Source organism: Gekko japonicus, unplaced genomic scaffold, assembly GCF_001447785.1.
Source record: "Gekko japonicus isolate JY-2015 unplaced genomic scaffold, Gekko_japonicus_V1.1 scaffold780, whole genome shotgun sequence".
NCBI lineage: Eukaryota > Metazoa > Chordata > Lepidosauria > Squamata > Gekkonidae > Gekko > Gekko japonicus.
The window spans coordinates 756,999-775,113 of NW_015168071.1; the positions used below are offsets into that span (position 1 = coordinate 756,999).

Here is an 18,115-nt window from a genome sequence, read left to right on the forward strand (position 1 = left end):
TCACATTTTCCACAATAAAAATAGGCACAAATAATTCAATCATCCAATAGCCCAATCCTACCCACCCTGGTGTTTTCCTGCTCTTGATACACTGAAGAAATGCTTATTGTTTGTCTTAACATTTTTAGCAATCCGCTCCTCAAATTGTCTTGTTGCTTACTTTCTTGTCAGCTTACATTTATTTTTCCAGAAACTATGCTCCTTCTTTGCACCTCATTTGGGCAAACCTTCGGCTTTTTGCCTTTTATGGTTTCTTTGACTTGGGTTGTTAACTATGCAGGCCTCCTTTTAGACTTGGTGGTACTTTTTCAGACTTGATGTATTCATTTTATCTGGGCCTCGGAACAAAGTTTGAGTTCAGTGGCACCTTTAAGACCAATTAAGTTTTTTTCAAGGTATGAGCTTTTGTGTGCACACACTTCCTCAGATACATTGACATGAAAGGTAACAGTTCATTGATAGGTATACAGAGAGTGAACAGTAAATTAGCATAGATCCAGATGAGTTAGCTGTGTTAGTCTGTTGCTGTAAAATAGTAAAAAGCCCAGTAGAACCTTTAAGTAAATTAGCATACAACATAATGACAATGTTTTAACAGATGCAAAAACTAGACAGTTATAACAAGTTAAGTTTGTTTGGATTCAGTTACAGGGAAAACACAATAAATATGTCAAAATAGGAGATTGTATAAAAGTATCCTTTTACTTTTGTTACATTCCAGCAATCCGCTCCTCAAATTGTCTTGTTGCTTACTTTCTTGTCAGCTTACATTTATTTTTCCAGAAACTATGCTCCTTCTTTGCACCTCATTTGGGCAAACCTTCGGCTTTTTGCCTTTTATGGTTTCTTTGACTTGGGTTGTTAACTATGCAGGCCTCCTTTTAGACTTGGTGGTACTTTTTCAGACTTGATGTATTCATTTTATCTGGGCCTCGGAACAAAGTTTGAGTTCAGTGGCACCTTTAAGACCAATTAAGTTTTTTTCAAGGTATGAGCTTTTGTGTGCACACACTTCCTCAGATACATTGACATGAAAGGTAACAGTTCATTGATAGGTATACAGAGAGTGAACAGTAAATTAGCATAGATCCAGATGAGTTAGCTGTTAGTCTGTTGCTGCAAAATAGGAAAAAGCCCAGTAGAACCTTTAAGTAAATTAGCATACAACATAATGACAATGTTTTAACAGATGCAAAAACTAGACAGTTATAACAAGTTAAGTTTGTTTGGATTCAGTTACAGGGAAAACACAGTAAATATGTCAAAATAGGAGATTGTATAAAAGTATCCTTTTACTTTTGTTACATTCCATTTATCTCCTCTCAAGCATGGAAGTAATTAACAGCGACTTTTTATTTGAAGTAAGTTGAATGGTTGAGTTACGTCTCTTCTGTCACCAAATCAGAGAAATAAATTCCAGTGCATTATATTACAATCACTATTCCAATATACTATTTAAAAAGAAATTCACTAAAATACAGAGGATGTATAGCGCTTCTTAGTGAGAATACATATGTAAGGACTGAATGAGATTAACATATGTAATAAGATAAGAAACCAGTATCCCTATTGAGTCCTGGGGGGCTTATTGTTCCAAGTGTTGTAATAATTTGTAATTCAGCAATATCCCTTTCCATTCGGTTCCCGAAGTTCCTTTGTAATAAAGCAGCCACTTTGAGGTCATCCATTGAATGTCCTGAAAGGTTGAAGTGTTCTACTACAGGTTTCTCAGGCTTGTGATTCCTGATGTCAGATTTGTGCTCATTTATCCTTTGGTGTAGGGTTTGACCTGTTTGCCCTATGAAGAGAACCGAAGGGCATTGTTGGCATTTAATGGCATATACAGTGTTAGAAGATGAGCAAGTGAATGAGCCTGAGATGGCATAGTTGATGTTGTTAGGTACAGTGATTATGTTGTCTGGGTGTATGTGGCAGCAAAGCTGGCATTTGGTTTTATTGCAAGCTCTGGGATCAGTGTCCATTTTCAAGTTAGATGTTGCATTATTGTGGGTGAAGAGTTGTTTGAGATTGGGGGTTGTCTGTGTGAAAGAAACGTTTGCCCCCCCCCCAGTACTTGTGAAAGAGAACTGTCATTATCCAGTAGAGGTTGTAGGTCGTTGATGATAAATTGAGCTGTTTTGAGTTGAGAGCTGTATGTGACCACTAGTGGTGTTCTACTATTGTCTCCTTTGGGCCTGTCTTGTAACAGGTTTTCTTTGGGTACCATTCTGGCTTTATTAATCTGTTTCCTGACTTTGTCAGGTGGATACCTTAGTTCCAGAAAGGTTTGCTGTATATTCTTCAGGTGAGAATCTCTGTCTGTAGGTTTGGAGCAGGTGCTGCTGTAGCATAGAGCCTGGCTTTTTATCATGGATCATTTGGTATGTTTAGGATGGTAGCCGGAGGCATGAAGGTATGTTTGTTGATCAGTAGGTTTCCAGTATAAGGTGGTGTCTGAGTTTCCATTGTGTAAAATGTATTTCTTGCATGGATTGGTTCATTGTCATGTTGATAGTGATTGAAAGTTGTTGAATGCTCAGTGGAATATGTCCAGGGCTTCTTTACCATAAGTCCAGACAATAAAAATGTCATCAGTGTAACACAGGTATAAGAGAGGTATGAGTGGGTGGGAGTTTAGGAAGCGTTGCTCCGAGCCAGCCATAAATGTATTAGCATACTGTGGTGCCATGTGGGTGGCCCATGGATGTACCATTGATCTGGAGGAATGGGTGGTTGCCAAATCTGAAGTGGTATAGGTGAGAACAAAATGGCACAATTAGGTGGCATTCTGGGAGCAAACTTCCATTGACATGAATGTTGATCTTAATAGCATGTGATCACTTTTCCCAGTCATTGCAACATTGTCTAAATTCAGGTCTCAAGCACAAAGTTGCCTTCTCTCCTCAAGCCCCAAAGTTGCATGACTAACTGCTCCAATGCACAGATGTTTACAATCTCTCCTCAAGCCCCAAAGTTGCATGACGAGCTGCTCCAGTGCACAGATGTTTACAATATCTAGAAACCTTATTTTTACAGTATGACTAGTGTACACTTTTACCAGTCAGTGTGAGGGTATTTGAAGTTACTGAGTTTGACAACATGGTTTTGATCACAGGGTGGTAGTACACCCCCATTTAAGTAACACTTCAGGGCCTGGTATCTAGCGGTAGTGTTTTTTTTCCGGCGGAGGTCTGTTCTCTTCGGCTTGGCTCCCCTGGGATGGCCCTCAGTGGCGCGCAGCTGTGCGATGAGTCGCACTGGTCTCTGTCCCGCAGGCTCCGACTGTGCTTACGTCACCATGCCGCCCGGACCACGCCTCCACGAGTTGCCTGCCGTTTTTGCCGCTGATCCGTTGCCATGTTCAATATCTAGAAACCTTATTTGTACAGTATGACTAGTGTACACCTTTACCAGTCAGTGTGAGGGTAGTTGAAGTTACTGTATGACAACATTTTCCACTTTAGTTACCTCATGGTTTTGATCACAGGGTGGTAGTACACCCCCATTTAAGTAACACTTCAGGGCCTGGTATCTCCTCCCCTCGTGATTCTGTGAGGGAGTTGACTCTCTGCTGTCTTTGATATCCAGAGCAGCACTGTCTCCAATATGTCCCTGCTTGTCCTGTCTAAACAGTTTGTACCCAGGGGTAATGGTGTTCCATTGATTTTCCTAATTCAACCAGATTTCTGAAATGCCCACTATTTCTAAATTGTTATTTAGCACCAATCACTGCAGTTTCCTTATCTTGGCTCAGCGGCTTCTAGCATTAACAGATGAGTACCTCATTTCCCTCTCTGAGGATTCCTGCCTCCTTTGGCCCTTAGGTTTTCTCACATGGCCTTCCTTTACTGCTAAACACACATTCTCAAGGGTTGGCCCACTTCCTCCAACATCACCATCCCTTTGGGGTGGATTGTTCCAAACCGAATACTATCCTGATCCTGTCAGGTTTTCCCCTGGAATTAGTTTAAAAGTTGTTTTTGCCACTTTTTTGATATTAAGCACCAACAGTATGGTTCCCTTTTGGTTCAAGCGAAGCCTGTTTCTTTGTACAGGTTTGCTTTGTCCAAGAAAATTCTTTGATGTATTACAATTCTAAACTCTTTCTCCAGGCACTGCTAAATAGTGCCTAGCTGGCTTTGCATGTGAAACCAATGGCAATTCTGAGAACACTATTTTGGATGTCTTGACCTTTAGTTTTTTGTCTAGTAACCTAAATATTTCCTCCAGGACCTGGTTGGGGAGGGGCTGTGGCTCACTGACAGAGCATCTGCTTAGCATGCAGAAGATCCCAGGTTCAATCCCCAGCATCTCCAGTTAAAAGGATCAGGTAGGAGGTGCTTTGAAAGGCAGCCTGAGACCCTGGAGAGTTGCTACTGGTCTGAATAGACAATTGTGACTTTGATGAACCGTCTGATTCAGTATAAAGCAGCTTCATGAGTTCATGTGTCACCGGTGTCACTGATGCCAACATTCACCATGACTGTTGACTCCTCCCCTGAACTATCTAGCAGCCTATCTAGACACTGTGTGATGCCTGCAACCTTTGCATCAGGCAGGCAGGCAAAATCACCGTGCAGTCAAAATGCTGGATTTAGTTTCAGCTGGCTCTGTTTCAGCGATCTCACCACAGCCTCCAATCCCATAGCCAACATGTCTGGGGTGCTCATCAACAGATATAGCTGGGCGTCATTAGCATGTTGATGACAGCCCAGCCTGAAACTCTGTGTCAGCTGGGCAAGGGGGTGCATATAGATGTTATACAACAATGGGGAGAGGACTGCCTCATCCCCCCAAGTGACACCCTTTGTCTCCAACCTTGGAGGAATGAGGTCAGCCATTTCAAGACAGTCCCATGTACTCCCATATTGGCAAGGCGGTGTGTCAAAAGATCATGGTCGACAGTGTCAAATCCAATAATAACAGCAGCGCTGACCTGCCTCAATCCAGCTGTCTATGGAGATCATCCGTGAGAGCGACCAGAACCGTCTCCATCCTATGACTGGGGCAGAAGCCAGACCTGTGAGTCATCCAGGAAAGTCTGGAGTTGTTCTGCTGCCGCCCTCTCAATTACCTTACCCAGGAATGGTAGGTTCAACACTAGGTGGTAATTGGAAGGATCTGTTGGATCCAAATTTGGCTTTTTAGAGAGCAGTCTTACCACTGCCTTTTTTGATTCCTCCGGGTACACCCCTGAGCTAAGGGTCAGGTTTATAATGTCCACCAGGAGGGCTTGTCCTCTGTCACCACTGATTTTCACTAGCCGCAATGGGCACAGGTCTAAGGGGCGAGTGGTAGGTTTCACAGCATCCAGAATCCTGTCAACATCGGCCTGGGAGAGCTGGCTGAATTTATCCATAACAGGAGGACCCAAAGTCAGCTTCTTGCCCCCAAACTGTACTCACATAGGAGCTTATTCATATGTCCTTCTTCAGTTGTCTCTTGCTTCACTGCTAAATCCATTTCAGTCTGGATTCAGGCCTGAGTTTGCCCTGACTTTGCTGGGAGAGCGACAGGAGAGAACATCCTTGTCAGTTCTCCTGGACATCTCAGTGGCTTTCAGTGCCATCAGTGATATCATTCTGGAAAGACCGGCTGGGTTGGGAACGGGGGGCACTGTGCTTTGGTGGTTCTGCGATTATTTGACAAATTAATTCCAAAAAGTGATGCTGGGGAACTGTTGGTTGGTCCTTTGGCATTTGTGTTGTGGGTTCCAACTTGTCCTCCATGCTATTTAACATCTACATGAAACTGCTGGGAGAGGTCTGGAGATTTGGAGTGAGGTGTCATCAGCTAAGCCAGGTGGGGCTTTGGAAGTCCTGAGTAGGTGCCTGGAGGAGGTAGTGGGATGGATGAAGATCAATAAACTTAAGATGTATCCAGACAAGACTGAAGTGCTGTTGGTCATTGGAGAAGCTGCCTGGGATCTGTGGTGTCAGCCTGCCCTGCTTATTTTTAATAGCTTGTTCTTATATTGTGACATTGTTTTTATTGTATTCCTCCTCAATCAGAACTCTGACAAGGTGGCCTAGAAATATCCTAAATAAATAACTCTCATGCAGAACTCCCCAGGTAGCATGGCCTGTTCACATGTACCTGGTTGCACACTCTCAAGAACCTCTTTGTAAGGTGACAATCTGCAGGTGTATGTTATGTTCTAGATCTCCTCACATTTTAGGGAACTGACATGATCCAGATTGGGTTCTGCATGAGGCATGTCTAGTTGCACCCCAGATGTACACACTAGTGTGCATTACACTAAGCCTAATAAAAATTTAGATCTCAGAACCTGAGGCAGAATTAGAAATTCTGGAGAAGTTAGAAGGATTGAGCTTTTGTAACATTACTTCCTTGATATTAATATGAACATATGAGAAACACAAACAAGGTATGTTATATATTATTCAGCCAAGTTCTGGTATGATTGATCTGGCAATATCTTGTGTCACATATAGGCTTACATACTTATGTGGCAGCCAGTATTAGTCCCATAAAGGATAGTGCAATAATAAAAATACATTGCATTGAGTATTTTTGCCTCAGTGTATTTCTTCACTTTTACTTTTTAAAATCCTTATTGGTAGATTTATAATTTAAAATGAATTCGAGGTAGGATTTTACTAAGAAAATATGGACATTTTATTTTCAATTAATCAAAATCTGTATTAGAAATGATTTTGTCTATAGGAAGATGTTCTTCATATCATAGATATAATTAAAATACATTTTTACACAAATGTATTGCAGTGGTTTCTGGATCAAGGACTTGTGATATTCAAGAAATGAAATGAAAATGAATAATATATCTTTATCACCTTTCATCTTTGGAATTTTATTTTTTACTTCAGTTAAAAACACTAAGCAGTAGGCAACAGAATTTAAACATAGGCTTGTTGCATTTACTGTTTTTCCTATAGCAACAAAGTCTGCTTTTATGTACCTTGCAGATCTGAATAATAAACAGTGATGAGGCCCATTTTCTTCAGATACTTACAATACACGTTAACGTTATTGTCCTGAATTCAGTCCTTTCTTTTGTGAGTAAAGAAGGAGCCAATAGACGTTTGTCGGTTGTGAGTGTTAAGTTGCTCGCTTAACAAAAAAGTCGGAGAGTGATTCAGCAAGAACACAACTTTATTCTTCAACTCGAACACAACTCCAACACGGATCAACATCTGATAGAACAGAACAGTTCAGCTTTTACATTGCAGTTGTCCTGCTTTTAAACTCTCCCGGCTAATGTAGCCACACCCACTATACAAATACCAACCAATACGGTTGTTCATATAAGGACCAATCACGGACGTTCCCGCTCAGGGAGCTTGCTGTAAAGTGATTGCCTAGGTGCTTCCTGGGCTAGCAATGCGATTGGATGGATTTGGATCCTAGCCCAGGACAAAGCTCAACATGGCAAGTCAATTAGATGTTTCACGTACATCATGCATTCAATGTGAGTAAAGAAGGAGCCAATAGACGTTTGTCGGTTGTGAGTGTTAAGTTGCTCGCTTAACAAAAAAGTCGGAGAGTGATTCAGCAAGAACACAACTTTATTCTTCAACTCGAACACAACTCCAACACGGATCAACATCTGATAGAACAGAACAGTTCAGCTTTTACATTGCAGTTGTCCTGCTTTTAAACTCTCCCGGCTAATGTAGCCACACCCACTATACAAATACCAACCAATACGGTTGTTCATATAAGGACCAATCACGGACGTTCCCGCTCAGGGAGCTTGCTGTAAAGTGATTGGCTAGGTGCTTCCTGGGCTAGCAATGCGATTGGATGGATTTGGATCCTAGCCCAGGACAAAGCTCAACATGGCAAGTCAATTAGATGTTTCACGTACATCATGCATTCAATGGCAGCTATTGAATACATTACAGTGAGAACGCATTTTGTTTTGAACTTGAGCATATTAGGGATTATTTTTTCCCTTCATGCCAATTACAAGAGTGCTCCTAGTTTCCAGATAAGGAGAATGTTAACCATTTGGGGTTTTACCCTTAAGTTTAGCAATAGCTCCAGCCCCCCCCCCCCCTTTGGAATTTTTGTTTTGTGGTATAGAAAAACAACCAAGAGGAGCTCTTCTTTGATCTTCTCCTTTTCAAAATATTGGGTGTTGGGGTCAATCAAATCTCAGCACAGTGTTGGATTTTATGAGGGCAATAGCATTGTTATATAGTACTACTTATGTAAATGAACCTTACAGGATCTTATAAAAACATAACACATCATGATAATGTTCTCAGTGCTTGTACTTTATTCGGACCTGTATGCCAAATAAAATAACATTTTGTGTTTTTCAACAGTCTTATGGCAAAGGTGCGAGAAGGAAAAACAGATTCAAAGGATCAGATGGGAGTACATCTTCTGATACTACCTCTAACAGTTTTGTCCGACAGGTATGCTACATTTTTCTTCACTGGAGTGCTGTTGTGCTTTGTTGATCTATAAGGCCCAATCTGCATCTAGCATTTGCTCCGCTGTTATACCAAACCCACACTGGAACAGAAATTCCCACCTACATTGCATGCCACTTTCACTTTGATTGAGTGTTGCACTTTATGGCAGTGTCCAGACTGCATGCCGCTTTCACTTTGTTTATGGTGGCTGTCTGCACAGATTTATGGCCATTGGGGGGGGAGGGTTTGAAGCTGCAGTCAGTACAGTGTTGGCCCGGGGTAGTTGAATGTGGTTTTGAACTGCATCTTTTTCTGTTCCAGTGTGGGTTTGGTAAAACAAGTGAGCAAATGCTAAATGCAGATTGGGCCTAACAGACAAATAGTGAATGAGGGTAGTTGTACAGGTTTCTGTTGGCAAGTGTATGTATACTTTGGTGATTCTGAGAGCTCTTTACACTTTTAGGAGAGGCTGTTGACTGATCCTGTGAAACCTGCAAAGTTGTATATACTCATAGAAAGCTCTGTAACAAAAATTAAATTTATGGGCTCACCTCTAGATTTCTGAGGAATGCTAAAAGCTGTTTTCTATTGTTAGTTTGATCAGAAATATATACTAAGGCTCTGTGGTTCTGGACTGAGAGGACAAAGTGCTAAAATTGAACTCAGGTGTCCTGGTCTACAAAATATTATTTAATATAATTTTTTAACAATTTTGATTTCTGCAAGGTAGTTAAAGATACTGGTTTTATGGAAGGAAAAGTTGGCACCACAGATGTGGCTTATGAGTGCTTATGTCAACACAACAGGGATTTATGCTTTAAAAATCATGGGCAGTACAGTAGGTCTAGTGGTACTTGATTTTGACCAGTATGTCCCACTTTAAACTCAGTAAGTAGCCTTGGATAGTTGTTTTCAGTTGAGCATATCTCAAAAGATTGTTATAGGGTTATGTGGAATGTGAAAATTTATGACTCCTGGAGCTTGTTGGAAGATGGTGAGATATGAATGTTAAAAAAATGTAGCAGTAGTGAATATATTTCCTCCTTATTCTGTGGTTTTATGCCTCTCCAAATAATGAATTAGAGTGCAGTTGAAAGAGATGCTTGAGCAAAATGGTGCAGTCATTAAGACTTTATGGATTCTTGAGCATTCTAGAATATTTTAAATTGACTGTGTTTGCATGACATACGTGCATGAAATTGTGCAAAGAAATTCAGGATGATTTCACAGGATGTTTTCATTTGTAGGTATGCCTGTAAAGTGAATTTGTGGGTTTGTTGGTGTCTTCTTTTGAAGGAGGATTGTGACTCAGCTTCCATGTAATTACACTTACTCTACAGTGTTCATCAAATAATATAAAATGTACCATAGTTTTACCACTCTAGGGAGCAAAACAAGCACTAGTTATATTTAACTATTATATTGTCGATATCTGTATTTCAGAATCCTATGGAGGATCTTGGTACCCGATTTTTTTCTGTATCAGGCATTTACAGGACTTGTTTTTATCAGTGTGTTTAAACCTGGATAGAGACAGGAGGGCCTGGTGTGATGTGGTTGATGGGGTTGTGAAGAGTCGGACTTGACTGTGCAACTGAACAACAACAAAAGGAGTGGATGGTGTTACTGAGCTTGAACAGAATGCACTCCTGGCTCTACTGAGTTAAATCAGACCAATAATTTTTCTGGGTTTAGGATTAGTGCTTCTGATTCCAAGCTAGTTCAAACCCTATGTAGTTTCTTTTGAACAAATTAAGTGGTGTGCCTGGGTATGCTCTATAATATCACTACATCTAATTCCAAGGGCTGTCCTCTATGTGGATGGGCAGATACTTCAGGAGTAGCTAGGGTAGCCAGCTGGATCTTTACTGCTGTGGGAGCAAATTGGGGGGGGGGGAAGCGATATTGCAACACTAGGGATTTCCTGGTCTCTGTTGTAGAAATCACAGAGATTTGGGCAAATCCTAGAACATCATAATATATGTACAACCAGAAGTGATGTCATACAACATCGTTTCCTGGCCTCCAATTTTGGTCCTGCTGCAGTGAAGAGTGGCAGCAGAGGTTTGGAGCTATGGGCGGCAGATTGTTTGCCATGTTGGGCAATCTGGTAAGCCTGGGAGCAGTGAGGTCTATGAGTTAGGGTGCTAGAGAGTATGCAGAAGGAAGACAAAAGAGTGGAACTGATTCAGTGATTGCAGGGCAAAGGAATGCGTGCACAAAGAAGAGTCTATGACATGGGGATGAGAGCTAGCAGGGACAGGAGTTAGGGTTACCAGGTCCCCCTGGCAACAGGGATGGGGGTGGAGGATAGGATTGCCAGCTCCTAGTTGAGAGATTCCTGGAGATTTGGGGGGGGGAGCCAGGTGAGGACAGGTACCTCAATGGGATACAATGCCATAGAGTCCTCCATTTTCTCCAGGGGAACTGACCTCTGTAGTCTGGAGATAAATTGTAATTCCAGGAGTATCGCCAGGTCCCACCTGGAGGCTGACATCCCTATAGGGTAGACATCAGAAAGCTGGAGGTGGTGCAGGTCTGGGAGCTGGAGCCAGGAGGAGGAAGAAAATGATATTTCCTTCCCCCGCAAATTATCATCCCCCCCCCCTGTTATAACAAATAACTTGTCTCATTCTAAATGTGATAAATACTGGTTGTTGTTGTTTGGGGGGGAAAAGGCATGTTGCAAGTTTATCTGCTATCTGCAAATGTTTAAAATTAAGCTGTTTCCACTCAAACTGTGAAACTCTCCCCAATCTTTCCTGAAAAAATAATGGATACTATAGCATTCTAGTATCTGAAGATTTACAAACATGGATCCTGATTTTAAAAATTTAATGTGTATAGTCTCACAAAACTGTTGTATTGCAAGAACTTCTTTGCCTGGCTGTAGTTTTCATGCTGCAGTTTCAGATACAGTGCAGCTGCTAATTGTTACCAAGAATTTTCAAAGTGTACAGATCAATCAGTTAAATTTGACTAAACAAAATTGCTTTGATGAACGGCACAGAGCTGTTTTGAAGGAATTCTGTAAGCTGCTGAAGTGTGTTTAATTTATACCCGTGGACATTCAGATTTTATTTTATATTTTGATGTTCAGCAAAAAGAGTTTTTTAAAAAACAAATTGTAAAGATTAAACTGATAGAAAGACTGCAATCTTTAGGACTCTTTAGACAGATATATTCAAGGCATTATAAATCCAGACTTTCAGCCTTTAAAAACTGGCATGGTTCCTGTTACACTATGTTCAGTCATAAACAGAACTATAAATATTAGTGAAGTAAATTTATTATCTTGTGGCATTCAGTAAAGGTCTTTCTGTCTTTAGGCCATTTTACACATGATTAATGCCTTACACAGATGTCACAGTATTGGAAATTGCATGTACACTGTTACGTGTCACAAAATGTGTACATATTTATATTGCCAAATGTATACACAGCAAGAAGCCTTTGTTGGCAGTGGGTTCCCAGGATGCTGAATGTGCATATGTGGGTTACGTGAAGTTTCTTACATAAAGTTTAAGTGCTTAAAAAAGCAAGCCGGTGTACAAAACATATATTAAAGACAGGTCCTGCCCAACAAAGCTCTAGCCAAGTTATTTAAATGAATGAAGAGAATGTTAGAATGGAAACCGAATCTGTTGAGCGTTTGTGGTATGTCATATAGTTGTTAATACGAGTTTTTGAACTGAATGTTATGACTAGTATTAATGGACAGGTCATAACTGTGGAAAGAAGCTGGGGTCTCCAGACTTTCCTAGGCCCTGTTTGTGGGCTTGTGGGGGCAAGGAAGCAGGTGACACAAGGTTAGGGGGGCACTTGGGCTGGCAGAGTAGCTGGGTGACAGCCAGGGAAGCTTCTGCGGCTGCACAGCTTCCCCAGACCTCCTCCCCTCGCCTGGCCAATCAGGTTATTTAGAGCCCTGTCATGTTGCCTGGCCCAGTTGGCCTCATGGCTTTTTATGAGGCAGGAGCTCTTCTGGGCCAAGACTCTTAGAGCTGCTGTTACCTATAAAGTTGTGGCCATTTTCAATACAGAAGGTTGTCATTGTTTTTTGCATTCACTGGAGGGAGTGGTTGCCTCACCATCTCCTCTCCTCTTTGGCGCTTGGACTGCAAAGGTGAGTGTTACTGCTTGGGAACGACAACACAATTCTAGGTTCCCAAAACAATACATACTTACAGTGCAATCCTAAGAACCTTTTTCTGGGACTAAATCCCATTAAATAGGCCTGAGTAGGATTTTGAGTAGACCTTTGGATTGCTTGCTTTGTCTCCCAAATTTGGATCTCATGTTAAGGTCATGTTCTATGAGCAACTCTGAGGCCTGTGTTCAGAAATTGTGTGCTGATGCTGGAATGCCTCTCTGAATCCACAGAACACAACAAGAAAGGGAGCATATGAAGAACATCTCCATTATAGGAAGGAATGTGGTGTGCTAGTAGGAGCCCCGTAACTACCATGTCCCTGAGAGTACCACAGATGGGGCTGTGAATCCCTGTTTGTGCAGATGCATTTTTTTTACAGGCCAGTAGAGAGCAGAAGAAATCTGGCCAGCCCAACTTTATTACCAGACTCCTCCACTCAGCACAGGGGACCCCCATGGAAGGCCATGGCCTCTCCCATAGAAGTGTTCAGGTTGCAGATTGAGGAATACTCTGAGGAGCAGTTCCTTAAGGTAGAGAGGAGCCTGAGCCAGTCCTGGTTGGAGGGGCTGAGGAACCTCTGGTACCCCCACCCAGGAGTCTCTCAGAAACTCAAGAGCTGTTGTAAGCCAAGCCAAACCCAGACCCTGCTGGGGGGCTGCCTTAGCCCTGCCAACTCTTGGTGGGCTTCTCCAAGCTTCATAAGCAAGAGGAGAAGCTGCAGCCCTGTTTTCCACTATTGCCACTGTCTGTATTTGGGGACCCCACAGGGTCAGAGCCTGGGGAGAACTTACCACAGCCAGAGAAGAAGGAGCAGTAAGGGAGCACTGTAGCTTCACCTAACTCAATGCAATACATTACAGGGGTGAAAAGCCACAATGCTGTACCCTGCTTCCTTGCCTAGGAGCCTCTCTGAGCCAGCTCCTCTCCCTCTCTCTGGTGGCTTTTCCCTCTTCCTCTTCTTCCTCTTCCTCTCCCTTTTCCTTCTGGCTCGTTTAGTTTCCCTTTTCACCTTCTGCTCTGATCCTCTCTCCCTCTAGCCAGACTCCTTCTTTTTCTCCTTCCTCCCTTTTTATAGCCCAAGCTCCACACCTGATCCTTGTGCTACGTTCCACCCTCCTGTTCTCTGTTCCTGGTCCTTAACCAGCTCCTGTTCTCCATAGCTCTGCCTTAAACCACCTGAGCCTAGAAAGCCATTGGTCCCTCATCTAGGCTTGCCTGCTTCCTCCATGCCTTCTGAGCCTCCCTATGGGTTTGGGTGCAGTTCCTCCTCCCACTTTCTTCTACTGTGATGATCAGCAGGCCTAGCAAACCTACTGCTAATGTACAGTGCATGTGATTTTTAAAACTTGAACAAGTTAGCCGCATGTGCAATATTTCAGTTGAAATACTTATATTTTATTGATTCTAGTTCTAGATCTTTAATAACATAAGTTAAACCTCAAACTTTCACTATAAGTATTATGACTATATCGCTAGTAGATTAAGGTGGGTAGCTGTGTTGATCTGAAGCAACAGAACAAAGTTTGAGTTCAGTGGTACCTTCAAAGCCAGTAAAGTTTAATTCATTCCAGGGGGGAAAAGTTTCATCAGGGGAACTGACTTTTATAGATGCACACTTGATTTCAGCAGCAGCTTTCACCAGATCTTTTTATGTGTGTCTTTGTGAGCATGGCTGTTTTGATGCATCACAAGCTGGTCCAGATTGTACCCCATCCTTTGGGCTATGGCCAGGAAAATAATCTGTTGTAGCCAAATGGAGGTGCTGGATCTCTTCCAAACAGTACAGCAAGTAGATTTCTGCTGAAGTACCGAAATGCTGTTCAAAACCAGTGGGAATATTACAGAATGTGCAAGTACACTTTAATGCTAGATTAGACAGCATTATATTTGCAGCACAGATATCTTTTGGAAATATTCAAGGGTACTATATTCATAGTGATGTAGGTTTCACCCATTTCACATCAAGTCTCTGTACTGAAGAAAATCAAATTATTTGGTCCTCATTTTTAGGTGAAATAATCTCACTTTATAATAAAAATTAATTTTAAGCCACATGTCAAGCAAGACAATTTGGGTTCTTCCCAAATGCTTTTTCACTAAAAATAAATAAATCACAGTTGACAATGGAAATATACACATACTGAATTTATCTGCTTGCTTACTCAATTTAGTCTCACATGCTGCGGTCTACCTCCTGGTGCAGTGTTTCCAGTTGTTACATTACAGTGTTGGGAGGGAGTTATATGACCCACTCTAGAACTGAATAGAGACTGCAGATTTCTGTAGTAGGACTTCTGCAATGTAAGATGTATTTCATTAGAGTGAAGCTTAGATCTTGTTTATCTTCTTTACTTTTCCAGTACAGATGTTGTATATTGGCCACTGACTACAGGTTTTCAAGCTTGTAAACAGACCGTTTTTTCTTTAAAAGTCTTTCATCTGATATGGAGGAAATCTTTTGCCAGAATTCTGTGAAAATTGCCAGTTAGTCCAAATGCTTTATACCCATTCTTCTACAGTTCACTAACATACATTCAGCAAGATTTTTTTCCGTTATCCTGTGCAGCTATTCAGACACTTTTTAAATTCAAGGAATAGAATTTGTTTTCTATCTCCACTGTCCATTTCCATTTTCATCTCAGCAGCAAAGCAATTAAGAAAATAATGCTGGTGTCATATTGTACCCTTAGCAGTAGACATTGCACAGAAAGTGCTAATATCCTCCAGGTAGGACCGGGGGGGGGGGGGGGGGATGAAACTAGTGTTTGTCCTGTGGTTACTTTTTGATCCAGGGAAAGTGAACCATATTGTAAAAATGTTTGTAGGTAGAGAAGCAGTCTCTCAGTAGTAGAAATGTTTGTTAGCTATATCTTGAGAATGTTTTTACTTTTTAATGTATTTGTTGAGTATAAATCAGTATAATAATGGTAGGCACAGAAACAAGGGGAGTTTTTTGTTGTGATTTCAGTAGTGGCAGTGGCTGTATCAGCACTGACAGAGTGACAGCTGGGAGTGGAATCGCTAAACCTCATTTGACTCCTGTTAGCTATGGTGCCACAGTGGGAGTGGTTGTGGGAGTGGAGGTTTACCTCCTGTGGGAGTTATAGTGAAAGATTGCCTTGCATGTATTCTGATCACAGCAGTCTTTACATTTTCTGACAGGAGGACATACCATACCACAGGTGTAGCACAAACAAATAATGGAAACCAAACAACTGAGGCACCAAAGGCAGCCAACAATTCATAAGATATAAAAATAAAAAAGTGCTATAATGCTTCTTTCATTTGGTGCAAACTACCGTATGTACCTTCCAATGACATGTAAGAGATTTTTGGTGCAAACTGCTTTGATTGTATGTACCTTCCAATGACATGTAAGAGATCTTTCAGATCATCCACCTAGCTCTCTAACAAGAGCCCTGGCAGGTAGAAGTGCCTTGAGCCTGCTACTGGAGACCACTAAGCCATTTGTTTTGTGGGAGTTCATGTTTGTTTGCAAAGTTTACACCTTGCCTTTCTGCCTCATCAGGGCCACCAAGGTGGGTAACAGATTAAAACCATAATTAAAACAGGTTAAAACCAGATTAAAACAGTTTAAAACCTTAAAACCATGAAATTCAAAAAAACAATGAAATTCAAACAAAAACACAAGCAAAAAGGATCCGAACAGTCTGTTTAATTCAGAAAGGCTTGGAGTTGTCCAGCTATCACACACTCAATCACCTTGCTCAAGAATGGAACATTTGAAACTGGTCAATAGTTTCTTAAATCTCCTGGTCCAGGGTGGACGTCTTTAGTAGTAGATGCACCACAGCCTGTTTCAAAGCTGGAGTGACGATCCCTACTCTCAAGCAACCCTTTAACCCAGTCATAGAGGCTTTCACTCCTGTGGCAAATTTAAGTAGCTAGAAGGGGAAAGGGTCATACAAGCAGTTCATTATCGATCTTCTGTGCAGTTCCACATGAGGACTGTGCATGAGCAGGCCTGCCCATAGAGAGGTTTTATCGCTAAAAGCCTCCAGTGGGCACTGTGTGCTGGAGCTGGAAGCTCATTCCTGTCCAGGGATCACATGTTCTGAGGCTCCAACACCCCCACCCTCAGTTCCTCTTTTGCCACTGAAGGAGAAGGTTCTAACTGTTGCTCTCCAGCCTCCTTATCTTTGTGAGTTTTTCGAATGATTGTTGTTGTGTTGTCCTTCTTGTTTGTGGGACTGGGTGGTTTTATCGCCTCATCCTTTTTATGGCACAGAAATGTGGTTTAGAAATGCACCCAGTATGGAGCTAAGGTGACCAAACTGGTGAACATGACCTCTGTCTGTTTTGTTTGGGTGAAGGACATAATGTTTCCACTTGTCAAGCTTGCCAACTCTTCACCCCTAAAGCTAGGGCAAGATTGGGCTTCAAAACTTAAAGCGGCACTCTGAGAAAAAGCCCTTAAAGCCTTGGATTCTCCCATCGAAGTCGATGCTGGCTCCTGAAAAGTTGTTGAAGTCTGCCTCCTCAAAATCTGATGCACTCAGCTCCACCTCCCAGCTCCGTATCACAACAAATCCAGTCTAGATTGCATTCTCTGCCCACCCACTGCTTTTCTTCTGAGCCACCGGCTAAAAGACCTAAAACCAACTTGGAGGGCAAAGAGATATGCAAGGCTGAGTCTCAACATTCTGCTCCTGTTCATACCCCAGAACTAGCACTGGCATTTCAGCAGAGTTTGGGAGTGCCTAAAACTTCATCTCTGGGTCTGAGGTCTCTTCCGGTTTTGATCACCGACAGAGAGATAGAAACAGAGCTACCTGCTGGCTTCACATGACTTTGAATCAGAACTGATGGCTACAGTTCTGTGGTCTCAGGGACACACACCTATGCAGTGGCTGCCACACACATATTTGATGTCTCCAGCCTACTCAGCCTTAATGGGATGACAACTTCTAGCCTTAGAGATCCAGGCTTGTATCACTGTCCTCATTGGGCCTCTTCCTATCCACCATTGGTCATGGTCCCCTGTAGGCCTCACTACTCTGTGCCTGTGGAGAGAGGGGATGACAAAGCTATGGATTCTGAAGGATCCAATACCAACACTGATCCTAGCCCAGATAAGAGTTGGTGACAACTTCGTTCCTAGCTGTAGAGATCCAGGCTTATATCACTATCCTCATTGGGCCTCTTCCTATGCACCATTGGCCATGGTCCCCTGTAGGCCTTACTACTCTGTGCCTGTGAAGAGAGGGGAGGACAAAGCTATGGATTCTGAAGGAACCCATACCACCTCTGAGCCTAGCCCAAATAAAAGAGTGGTGAATCTGCACTCATATTGCCTACTGAGGATCTCCGCAGGTATGGAGAACAGATGCTCTGTATGCCTCAGTCACTCAAAATTGCAGTTGTCACTTCAGAGCATAAGAACATAAAAGAAGCCAATGTTGGATCAGGCCAATGGCCCATCCAGTCCAAAACTCTGTCACACAGTGGATAAAAATACCAGGTGCCATCAGGGGGTCCAGCAGTGAGGCCAGGGCACTAGAAGCCCTCCCACTGTTGCCCCCCCCTCAAGCACCAAGAA

At 42.2% G+C, this 18,115-nt stretch overlaps 1 protein-coding gene across 1 annotated transcript in view; it reads left to right on the top strand.

Annotated features, from left to right (window-relative positions):
* Window positions 1-2,407: 2,407 nt before the first annotated feature.
* The window catches only part of CACNB2 (calcium channel, voltage-dependent, beta 2 subunit), a 225,464-nt gene continuing 209,756 nt past the window's right edge, over window positions 2,408-18,115 (top strand). The window contains exons 1-2 of the mRNA XM_015414605.1: window positions 2,408-2,413; window positions 8,313-8,405. Of these exons, the coding sequence (XP_015270091.1) occupies window positions 2,408-2,413; window positions 8,313-8,405 (99 nt within the window). The remainder of the gene's footprint in view (window positions 2,414-8,312; window positions 8,406-18,115) is intronic.